The 12,413-nt window shown below is 47.3% G+C and overlaps 1 protein-coding gene across 1 annotated transcript in view; it reads left to right on the forward strand.

Annotated features, from left to right (window-relative positions):
- GNAO1 (guanine nucleotide binding protein (G protein), alpha activating activity polypeptide O) overlaps positions 1–12,413 on the forward strand; it is an 87,217-nt gene that overhangs the window by 70,430 nt on the left and 4,374 nt on the right. Inside the window, exons 3-4 of the mRNA XM_009320822.1 lie at positions 3,482–3,610; positions 4,322–4,451. Coding sequence (XP_009319097.1) covers positions 3,482–3,610; positions 4,322–4,451 — 259 coding nt within the window. The remainder of the gene's footprint in view (positions 1–3,481; positions 3,611–4,321; positions 4,452–12,413) is intronic.

Below are 12,413 nucleotides of genomic sequence, written 5' to 3' on the forward strand. Positions count from 1 at the left end.
AAAAGTCCTGCTGCATCCTGAGATGGGAGAAATTCTAGGGGAGAGCAGCCAGAGGAGTAAACAGTTTTGGAATGCAGCCTCAAAACCAGCACTGAAGATATTGTACACCTTCATATAAATTGATGGCTGACCCTCATCGAGACTACAAGGAACAGATGAAAAGCAGACCCAGGCAACTGAAAGAATTTAAGTCATTGAGAAACACATGGAGAATGATGGAAAAGACTAGAGATGAGGGAAGAGATGAAGAGGGGAGTTAATAGAAAAGGCAAAGGGTGTGCTGGCAAGCAGGTATTGGAGCTGGGGTGCCCAGCAGCCGGGCTGGATGCATTCGCATGGGAGTAACCCCGAGGCACTCGACTCATGGAGCTCAGCTCACCTGAAGTCAGGACAGGCTGAGTATTGGGCATACTGAGTAGTCCTCTGTCACAGCACCAGTTAAGCACTGGGAAGCAGTGCCCTCACCCAGACAGATGCTAGAGACCCCCCAGCCGAGGTTCCTGTGGAGATATCCCAACTGGGATTGGAAGCTGGATGCTGTCAGGGAGGAGAGGGTGGATGGGATGGATCCTGCTTGGCTCTCCTCCCTCTATCACTATCATCCTGCCCCCTCGAGAGGCTGGCAGGCTGCATCAGCTCCCCCACACCTCTGATCCCCCAGAGTAACTTGGGTGGATCCAGGCATATGAGGCTACATCACCGCCGTGGACAAGGATGCGAAGGGAGGTGAGGCTTTCCAAACCTCAGAGCCAGGTTGTGTGCAGGATCAAATCAAATCTGGAGCTAATTCGCTGTCGGGCAGCCAAGGGGAACGCTGCGTGGAAGAGCCGTAGGCTGTGCACGCCAGTAGTGAGCGTGCACAGAGAACCCCCTGAAGTCCCAGTACACGGCCTGGGGTTTAAAGGATGCTGCTGTTCACAAGCAAATCATTGCAGGTTGAAGGCGGTAATTACAGTAACAAACTCCTCTGTCACTGTGCTGCTGTGATGCCGAGTCCTTTGACCAGTTTGCAGTAGACTTCTTCATTTGCTGCACTCCCATCATTAAAGGAGGATCTCAAAGGCAAGAATAATTAATAGGGAACGTTAAATTGAAGAGAGTTGAATCATAGGAAAATACAGAAAATGAAGATGGAGGAAGTGATAAAGGTCTTCAGGGTAACTGCCAAGAGCTGCAAGAGGGAAAGAAAATCCTTCCCTCTCTTACACCTCCACTTTTTATCATCACCTTGAAGTATTTTGTTCCCGAGGAGAGAGGAGAGGCTGGGTCCCTGAATAACAGCACTGCAGAGCTGCCTGGGTCTGCAGGGACATGTGAAGAAATGCAGCTGTCTCTTAAATAACAGGAGTTGACACCAGTTGTGAATAGATGAGTGATCGTGACTTCAGCCATCACAGCGGAGGATCTGATTTCAAATGAAGCCCCATTCATCCATCCAGGGCCCATCATAAGGCTATTAAGGGAGCATCTGTCACAAAACCACAATGGCTTTAAATGCTTGAAAAAGGGCACAATAAAAATAAGCCTGCTTAGCTTATATACTTTTCTCTGGGTGATGTGATTCTTGTAGTTCTTTAGCAAAAATGAATGATAAAAATGATGGGTAGCCAAAATACATGATGCGAGCGGGGTGAGGTTTGTTTTTCACCTTAGCGTAGAGTTTGGTTGTCTGTCTGTTTTTCCAGGCTAGCGGGGTAGGCATGAAAGCCGGTGGCAATGAGTTTTGTCGAGTGCACGCCCCTGGCACATTAGGCGTCTTGCTCCGGAGGCTTGGCTCAGAGCACTCCCTCCAGGACACAAATGGAAAGCCTTTTCCTGCTTGCTGATGCAGCCGGGAAAGCATCTCCAGGGGCAGGACAGGGCGGCGCGTTCAGGCCAAGCGGGATGTGCTTTGGCAGGGCACGGGGGAAGTGTGCTCACTACCAAGTCGGTGTGATTGGGTTACTCGTCAGGACTAAATCCACACTCTTTGTTAAAAAAAAAAAAAAATCGCATTTAGCTAAACTGAAAGAGAAAGTCAAGCTTAGACATCATGGCTACCTTATGTGAATGGTTCCAGCTCATACCTTCTTGCACTCACCAGTGAACTCGTACTCGCCAGAGAAAACAATGTCTTTTCCTTCCCTACAACTGTACAGCTCCTCTTACTGCTCTTTATTCTCTGCAAGCTGCATTGGGCAAAGCTGCCATCCTCTGGCCAACACCTGAATGGGAACCCTCCCATCCTGCCCCAGGCATGTCACCTCCTTCCCCGCTGCCTCTTTGGGTGACATCCAGGCTGCCAGAAGCACAGAGATCAAAGGGCAAGACCACTGCTCATGCACAAACCTGCTTTCTTATATTCACAGTATATTGAAAGCATCTCATGTGCGTTAGATTGATGCTCCTGGGGCTAGAGGTAGGCATTTAGGCCCTGTAATGCACATCAAACCCCCTTTAAGAGGAACTGGAGTGTCTGCATGTAGTTCAATGCCGGTGAGAAAGACTTCACTGTGTGATGCAGCTCTGTGTTTATAATTCATATTAAATTGTGATCCAAATTCCTCTTTTCTTTATAAATTATATTTAGTTGGGCTGAGTTGTTTTGAAAAATTGTCTTGAATGTGGATGAAAAAATGGATTGTGGTCATATGTGCACAGCTGTTGGGTTCCTCTATAAAAACATTTCACTCCAAGAGACAGGACTTCCTACCCAAAGTTTCAGCCCGTGGAGGCATTGCCTGTGTTCATAGATTGTAAGCCTAGAGCAGAATAAGGGTAAATGTTTTAAAACTATCCAAGTGTTTTAGAAAGCTAAATCTCCCCTCTACCCCCCAAAAACCCCCGATTTATACGCCCAGATTATCACCATCTAAGCGGGCCCCTGGATTTTGTCCAAGCGCTGTGTCTCCCGCAGTCCCAGCCCTGTGCTGGATTTCAAACTGAAGCAGTGACTCACTCAGGCAGATTCATCTCCCTTCATTTGAGCTGACTGAAAGCAAGGCATCTCGTCAGAGCAGGCTCCCTCCTTTCCCAGCAGAGACAGAGGCATCTCCCAAAGGTGACTCAACCTGTCTGTTCTGGGAGTGAGACCTATATGCTCCAACCTCTTATCTGAATAAACCCTTACAGAAAAGCACGTGTGTGTACAGCGTCCAGCACAATGGACCAAGTGGGACCTTCATCCCTCAGGGAATAAAAATAGCAAGTAATATTAAAACTGTGTATTTTCACAGATTGCAATCAGGGCTCACAACGCACGCACACTTAATTTCCTGCTTTCAGCTCACTATCAGATTTTATGCTTAGGTTAGTGGGGTTTGTTAATGTTTCTTTTTCCCCAGAATAGGACTTTTTTTTCCTTTAACTACAATACATTCAGCCATGAAAAATGAGATTGAAAAAGATTAATAGGAAGCTGAAGGATTCATCTGAGATTGACAAAGATTACTGTGTATCTTATTCTTACCTGTTTTCTTTTTCTTTTCCCTTCTTCTCTTAGCTACCTAGACAGCTTAGATCGAATCGGAGCTGCAGACTACCAGCCCACGGAGCAGGATATCCTCCGAACCAGGGTCAAAACAACTGGCATCGTAGAAACCCACTTCACATTCAAAAACCTCCACTTCAGGTTAGTCTAAAATTGCACGTACCGGTAAATTTTCAGGGTATCTATTTGTTACAAGGTTTCCCCATAGCTCCCAAAGGAGAAATTGTTAAATTGCTGGTTAATGCACAGATGGCTCCCACTGCAGAGGACGCGGCGTTTCTGAGGGTCAACATTATGCAATGTTTGGCAATCTTGTCTTGAAAATAACTGCCTTTAAAATAGGAGCTCATGGTACCTTCTTCTAACCCAAACGACACCTCTTTGTTGGGAGGTATAATAAGAGATTGGCCCCAAGTCTGATCAAGCCTCATAAATGTAATAATATTTGGCCAAATCTTTTCTCTAAAATGGGTCTATCACATGTGGTTAACACTATATATTGACCTTCATGATGCCAGCCAGTAGAGAGAGGAGGGCATGAAGACAGAAAGCCGCACACACAGTATTTAGAGCATATAAAACTCAAGATCGTGCGGTCTCCACCTCCGCAGACCCTTCGGGACCCAGCACGCTGCTGAGGCTCTCCCACAAATCCCCACATCCCTAGCTGTAACTGCTCCTCCTGGTCCTCCTCGGCTCCAGGCTCTGGAGAAGACCCAGCCAGTGGTTAAAGACCTGTTGCTTTGTGTTTGGGGCCTTCCAGGGACCGTATGGTCAGAAAATGCTAAGACTGCTAAAGTTTCCTCATAACAAAGAAAGAGCGGGCACTGATGGTCCTCTCCTGTGCTGTAGGCTCTTTGATGTCGGGGGCCAGCGGTCAGAACGCAAGAAGTGGATTCACTGCTTTGAGGATGTCACAGCGATCATTTTCTGCGTTGCGCTGAGTGGCTATGACCAGGTGCTCCATGAAGACGAAACCACGGTGAGTCTAACCGGGTCTTGGAGGCCCCGACACTTCTTTACGGGATACTGCGTAGCCAGCAACTGCTCAGAGATCACCGAATGCTCACTGGGGTGCTGCAGTAATGTGCTTTTGTCAGTCACTCCCCCTTGACTCTGAAATCCTGGGGAGATTTGTCCTCCTCCACACTCTTCAAAATCAAGTCCTGCACGCCCAGGTAATGCTTCCTTGCACTGGTAAAGCCGCAGTGTTTTATTTCTCCTTTCTAGCTGAACTATGTGTTTTCAAAACATGTTAACGGGACCCTATATCCAGAAAGAGGAGATACAGCTAGGTGGGCTTTTAAAACAACCGTAAGGAAGCGGTCATGCCGTGGTGCAGAGGTGCAGGACGGCCATGCACACCCGAGGCAGGCTCAGGGTAGGAGTATAACCTATTTCTTCAGGCTACAGAAATTCATTTTCCTGAGTGAGACTGGAACTGTTTGATTCCTCAGGTAATTTGCTCTAGGAGAGCTTTTATGACTTCCCACTGTGACATTAGGCTCAAAATACCATCTGGAAATAAAGCTAGTGAGGAGCTGTGTACTCCCTAGTATTAGAGTGCAATTAATACAAGTGAATTAAATACACAGAAAGGATGCAAGAAGACTCATTACTGTCTTCTGGCTGCTCATTCAGTGTGTGTGGGACGCATGCTTTTGGGACTAACGACGACTGAGCCAGCACGCAGTTGCCTTTGTCTAACGAAAAGAAGTCGGAGGCCATACTCAGGCTTTGGTAGTGATTTAATCTGTGCCCAGTCTGCGGCAGCATGGAGGGCTCTCTCCTGCCAGCTCTCTCTCTGAGGGTCTTTATTCCCCTGCTGGTAAAGTTGTCAGGCTTGCAGAAAGCTGTTGATGAGGAAGGAATCGAGGGAAAGATTGCAGTTAGGTATCCGTTGTGTCTTCCCAAAAAGGGCGGAGCTGTGGTTTCTAGCCTCTTCTGAGACAGGTTTATGAGCCCTGGCAAACTGTTTGATGAAGTCACCTGGTTGTTTGGGTCGTATTGATGCCAGAATTCAGGGTGATATTAACATCACGACTACGTTCCCTCCAGACTGACTGAGACACCCTACACCATCTCGTGTCTGCTTATTTATAATCCTCAGTTGTCACTTCCCTCTGACCCTGGCCCTGACATGCTCAAGGATGCTCAGTCCTGTAGGATTTACTGGGAAGGAACCAAAATCTCCTGACATGATTTGAAAAACCCAGCCATTAGCTCAATGCCATAGAGCTCTGCAACCGGGCAGGGGAAACACACCCAGGAGATAAAGAAGAATATGCAGGGAGAGGGCAGACCCAGGGGGCAGGGAGCGAAGCTGTGATTTGAGCAGAGAGCAAGGTGCTCTGTAGGTATAACTTGGGCTGTGACAACCAAACCGTGAAGCCAAAGGCAGCCTTTAATACAGGTCACCTTTGGGTGCCAGTCTACACAAGCCAGAGCCTGTGATTCAAAGCCACAGAACACAAAATGGAAGGGCTTGAATGCCAATGCCATTTTTTAAATGTCAGCCTTAACTCAGCTCCTCTGAGATGGAGGTTACAGCATCTTTCCTGGGGATGCTGAGCTCTGCCAGTGACTGTCCATCACCCAGTACCACCCCGGTGACGAGGAGGGTGCCCGTTCAGCCTACCCCCCTGAAGTGCCCTGCTGCAGAAACTGGGATTTGAGCAGCTCCAACTTTGCTCTTGCGTCCAGAAAGCAGGCAAGCTGACATTTGTTTGCTATTTCAATCCCTTTTCACAAAGCGTTTCTGGGGATGCTGAGCAGCAGGAGGGCAGAGGCAGCTGCTGTTCATTTACACATTCGGTGTAAACGGGGAAAGGATTCGGCATCGCCACCGCCGTGCCTGCAGGACGCCCCTGCCTAACCCAAATAAACAACCCTGAGCAAGGCCAATGCAAATAGGAAAAAAATGACGGTGTCGGATCTTGTCTGCCCTATTATACCCCCAGGACAAATGGCAGGTGGAAAATGTGGTGCCCACAGACTCGGTCCTCTCCCAGCTGAACCCCCAAGCACTCGCTCTCCTCCCTGCTAACGTGGTTCCTCTCCAAAAACTCAGCAGTAGAAGCAGCATCTCTTCAGTCTTGCCGTCTGTCTGCATCCGTCACATCTGCTGGCTTTAATGACGTAAATCAGCTTTTATTGCTTCTCACTTAGAAAACACAAAGAGGAGGCAGCTGAGAGAGTGAGCTGGATGCTGCTCCTCCATCTTCATTTTCTATAGAGATGCTTACTACAGTCCAGGCGCTTCCAGCTGTATTAAGCCACTGAAGGTTTGGGGGCTGTACAGATGTCTCTGTGAATATGAAAAGGCTTGTAGAGCTTTCATTGCTGGCGTGGAGCCATGAGAGGGAAACAGCCCTACTGCATCTCAGGTGCCCAAAAAAATGCTTGCAAAGCCAGTGCGTGGAGAGAACAGCTTTCCCTCATGCGCTCGGCACCCTGTTGACAATAATCACAGGATTTCACAGGGTCTTTTTGCACTTCTCTGAGTCAAACCGCACTTCAGGCAGATGAAACTGCAGTTCAGATAAAGTCAGCTTAACACAGAGCAGGGGCTCGCCTTGTTAAGCTTGGTTAGCGCAAGGGCGTTGGGACCAGTGTAGTTGTAGGGTCAGCTTGTCTCACTGAAAAAAGCTCACAAACAACAGGTTTACCGTGAATCCTTTCAAAAGAGACTGAGCAAAGAGCTGGTTAAACAAGGCTGGGTGAAATGCCCCCTGACCTGTCCCTGCCCTTAAAATTAAAGCACAGCTCTACACTTGTAAAGTTTTTTTGTGGTTTATTGCACTCTTTGTTTTAAAAGACTGAGCACTCATCCTCCTACAGCAGCTAAAAAAGGACTATTGTGTGCAAAGCCATCACTCCCTAAGACCGGGTACTCTTTTATAAGGGATATATTTTCTCTCCAATTCCCTGCCACAAAGAGCAACACGGTGGGAAAGGAGGAAAGCACATACTTCTCTGTGTCCGGATCAGAAAGACATAAACAAAATAAAGAAAACTTTCTGCATCTGTGATTTCTAGGCCCATACACCCATAAAGACCATGCTTTGCATAGAAACCGCTGGTGCTGTTGAATCCAGCCTCTCCCATTGCCCCAAACACCTTCTCACACCGCTGTTGGAGATCTAAACTGCTTCCCTGTGTGCCCGGCTCCCAGGGGAGAGGAGCAAACCTACAGGGAAATTCAAGCAGCGCCTTCACCAGTCCCATTGCTGCCAGCCACAGCCCACAGCTAGAGCTCACAAGGCAAAATTACACCCTCTGCCCAGCCCATCCAACTCACAGGACACTGCCTTCAAGGTGTAACACCCACCTCTGCATCTGCCTTTACCGAGTCCATCACAAGGAGTTGCAGGGCTCTCTGCCATATTTGTACACAGTAGGAACACCCTGCTTTGACTGAACAACTCCATGGATTATGTCTTTGCATAATGAGGCTATTTTGTCTCATTTGTGACTTATCTTTATGTTTTATAAGCTGAGGTTACAGGAGGAAAAGCCTCAGATCTGTAATCTGGGAGGAGAGAGGGACAGCAGTCGTATTAATCGGTAAAACTGGAGAAGACGATTAACAAAGGTAGATTTGCGTTGTTCCTTCTAAATGGAATTCCTAAAGGAATTTTAAAAAAGGCAGCAATGGCATGGGACCTGTCATGGGAACCGAGACATCCTCTTTGGTTTTTTCCTCGCAAATTCAAAGGAGTCATGCCAAGAGAGGGAGATGTTCATGCTGCACATTGCTGCCTCTGAAACTAAGATATTTAGGTCATCCATATCTAGCCAAGACATGGAAGTATTGTTCGTGTCACCGTTGCTGAGCATGGGGTGGGTTGAAGGTGCTGTGCTGGTGACCCTTGGTGCGCATTAGTGTTGGCCTGTTGGTTCATATTTCATTGCATGACCTGGTTAGCGTGCTGTCTCTGCTGTCATTGGGCAAGGAAAATTGAATTGCAGCGCTCAGAAATTGCCTTAGGAGTGACAAAGCAAGTGGAAGTGGCTTGGGCATCTTAGGAAATATAAACAGGAGGGGGAATATGGAGTTTCTGTGCTTAGGATTACCGTCAGTGTCCTTATAGTTCACATGACAGTTAGCACTTAATCACCAAGGAAAACAAAAAAGATTGAATTGACTGTGTGTTGCAGAAATAACCAGGTCTCCTCCCATGCTCTGGTGAAAAAAAGATGGGGTTTATGAGTGTGTTTCTGCCTGGGCAGAGTCTTGACCGCAGCATTCTTTCTCACTCACACTCAGTAGAAAGCTGTTTGCCCTTCACCTCAGCGATGGGAACACGGTTGTGCAATGACATCTGAACTCAGCTATAAGCAATTCTGTCTCTTGTCCTGCACAGGAAAAGTTAACTGGACTTTTAATTTATATGGGCGAGTGGTTATTCCTCTGTAACATGGCTGGTGGGGCTGCTTTCCTTCTTCAGGTGTAAGGCATTTGCAGGCATAAGGATTTATAGTACTGATTTTGAAATAGGAAGTGACATTAAGAAGCCAATGTTTCAAGACCCCTTCCCTTAATGATAGACCCACCATAAAGTAGGAAAAAGCAGCACAATGGGTCCAAAAGCAGGTGAAATAATTTATATCACTTCATATAAAAGTATGAGAAGTGTGATCTTTAATGCCTCCTAGCAGAGTGGGCGCATCTGCCCCATCACAGCAGCACAGGTGCTCCTGAGAGGGGCCCTGGGGAAGCTTTAAGGGGCTAAAAGGGTCTTTACTGTGGATTTACTGCTAGGAGGGGGATTATTTGGGGGCCTTAACTTCTCACTCCTCCTTTAGCAGCAGCCTGTCCTTTTACATGTGGTACCCGGAGACTGCCTCCCCATCCTCACATCTCAGCCAAGGCCTGCCTGAGCTGTTGGAGGTCTCCTACAAACATCTATTAAACTAATAACAGTTAGGATGGGAAAGGAAAGGGATACAGCGAGGCATTCTCGATGTTAGCCAGCACTGGGACAGCTTGCGGCCATGCGTGGGCTCCCGGGAGCCCTCCTGGGATGCGACAGCATTTCCAACGTGGCACCAAGGTACGGCAACAGGAGCATCCATACCGGCTCACCGGAATATTGTTCTGCACCTTTGCCACACGCGGAAAGTGGTTCCTTGCTTTTGAATAATGTCATCTTCTTTTTAGTGATGGGGAAGGAAAAGATGGATTTTAAGACCAGAACCTTCCCCAGGTGAACAAGGAGGAGTGGGCAGAGGGGTGGTTATATTTACTCAGCTAACCGGCAGAGCTGGGGGAAAAAGCAACATGTAGAGACCAGAAAGCCGGGTCAGGCAGCCTTAGGAAGCTTCGAAACTTGTTTCTGGAATTTGAAAGGAATAGAGGATTTTTACTGTAACTCGTTTTCTACAGGGATGTATTGGTTTGTGCTGTGTGTATATTCTGGTTACGACTGGACGCTAGGAGTCACTGTTTCTTGGGAAAACACTCTCATTTCCTAACAGGTATTAACGCAAATTAATCAAACCATATAAGCAAAGCAGAAGGATTTCTGTAGGGTCCTTATGTAGTCTTGCTACTGTAGGAAGGTCAGCTCCACCTAACCACGAAGCCCAGCTCAGGAGAAGTCCTCAGCTTCTATTTCTTAACCAAAACCGATGTCACCCATCGTGCTTCCCGTGCCACGAGGTGCAGTTGCACACCGCTGCTCCCCGCCGGGGCTGTGCAGCGTGGTATGGCAGCGCTGGCGAGGGGCAGCGTGGGAAGTACGGTGACCTCCAGGCTGATGGCTGCTGCAGATGAGGTATGGGTTTAACCCACGAGCAGCATTTGTGTGTTTCTCCATGCTTTTATTTTAAATCAGCAAGGGTGATAAAAATGTCATTAAAAATGTTCTGTGAGGGACCCTGCTTAAAAAACAGTTAATTATATTTGCTTTCTGTTCCCCTGACTGCCCTCCGCTTTCTCCTCCGCTTTCTTCTCTCCTCCCAAAGGCTTTGGGTAGCCAAGGAACTCCTGTACAAAACCTTTGCAGGTTTCTACATGGTTACAATTTTGACACCACAAGTAGCAAAGAGGAGCTTTGCTCTGGGGCTCTCACACCAGCCAGTACAAACTGGGTTAGCAAAAAACAGCACACAGACACGGGATGATCCAGATAAGCTAACATCTTGCAACTGAGACCCAATAAGTAAATACATTTTTACATTTGTACATGATCGCATCTTCCCCGTGTGTCAGTACAATGCATGGCGGGGAGATGCTCAGTCATTTCAAGTCTGGTAGCAGAGCGTGTGGTATACGGTACAGCAAATCGCGCGCGTCCTGTTTCACTCTGGGTCATATCGGATGTTTCCTTCATCCCCAGAGCCACTTTTATCTAAACAAAACATTGAGCAGCAGCTAAAGTGTATCAATGAAAAGGAAAGCGTTAATCAGTAAGGTGCTGGGCTCAATTATGCTGCCAGCGTGGGCGTGAAACGGAGCGGGAGAGGGGTGAAAGCCCCCGGCTGTCTCCTGCACCACTCTGAATTTCCAAATCTGGCGGGGAGGGGGGGACACGCTACACCTGCCCCAAAAAAACTCCAGCAACAAGACCACGCAGCCCTGTTCTCTCTTGCGTATCTCCTGCGGTTGCTGTAACCAGTCTCGTATGTGCACTAGCGGGTTTGGGGAGTGCTGTCCCAAGGAGATGCCGCTGGGAAAAGCCGAGGAGCCGGTCTGGTCTGTACCATGCTTTGCCTTTGATAACCCCCTGACTCTTGGGTGTGCTTCGTCCTCACCGTGCCTGCTCTCTCCGCTACCCGGCTCCCGGCTGAGAGATGGCCACGCGACCGGCGTGCGCACTCCGGCGTCGGCCTCGCGCGCCAAACATCGCCAGCCTCGGCACCTTCACAGCTTTTCCTCGGCCGTCTGACCTTATCTAGCCAAACAAAGGCCAAAAAATGAGCATTTGAGAGACCAACCAAATTTGGCAGGTATGAAGCTTCTCTTGAACCGAGAAAAAAAAAAAAAAAACAAAAGAAAAACCGAGTTGAGAGTTGAAAGCAGCAGGGAACATGACACTTGGTTGACTTTGCCGTGAGCTCTTTCCACCACCATAAAACCATGTGGCGGACTTTGCAGCTCTCTAACTGGTCTGTTTTTTTCATTCCTCTTATCTCTCTCCTTTCCTGTGTCGTTTTTTTGCATGACCTATAACCAAAACGCTGACTTCTCGCTGTGCGTGCACTTGAACGTATGGCTCTTCTGCTGGCAAGTAGCTAATGTTCTTCTAGAGGCATGAGCTAACATCAGTGGTAGCTGCCTGACTTCTAGTCTCGTTGTTCTTAGATGCCCTTCGCTACGTTTTTCCTTTTTATACTATTTCCTCTTCCTTTTTCACTTTTTTTTCCTCTCTGCCAGACACTTTCTGTTGAGCCATCTTCCAAGAGAACTAAAAAAAAATTAAAAAAATGAAAAGCCCAACAACAGACAACAACACTAAACAAAATAACAAAACCAGGCAAAGGTCACGGCAAGGTCATTTCCAAAATTATGTCACCTTGATGTCTGCTTCCAACTCTAGATTAATTCAAGGATCTACCAGTCCTTGGTTAATGTATCCAACCAGTTGTGTGCTACACACACTCGAGAAAGTAAAAAAAAAAAATTAAAAAATTAATGAAAACGTTTTAGAAAATCTGCATGAGCTACACCGACACATAAATCTGATCAAAGGGCAAAAGTAACTCCCCATCCATGCATGGTGCATGATGATTTCTATGAGCTGGGATCCTGTAAATTATATGCTATGCAAAATCAAAACAGCTCTGTATAGTTAAATGCCCTTAAGTTACTAACTGTATGTCAAATGTTATAGGGCTTGCATCTGTCTATGTATACGTTCAGCTGTATGTATACATGAATTTATTACGTATATCGTAGCTTTTCTCTTTTTTGTTTTCCTCCTTAATTTATTTGTTTTAC

The sequence above is a fragment of the Pygoscelis adeliae genome, unplaced genomic scaffold (genome assembly GCF_000699105.1).
Source record: "Pygoscelis adeliae isolate BGI_AS28 unplaced genomic scaffold, ASM69910v1 Scaffold63, whole genome shotgun sequence".
Lineage (NCBI taxonomy): Eukaryota > Metazoa > Chordata > Aves > Sphenisciformes > Spheniscidae > Pygoscelis > Pygoscelis adeliae.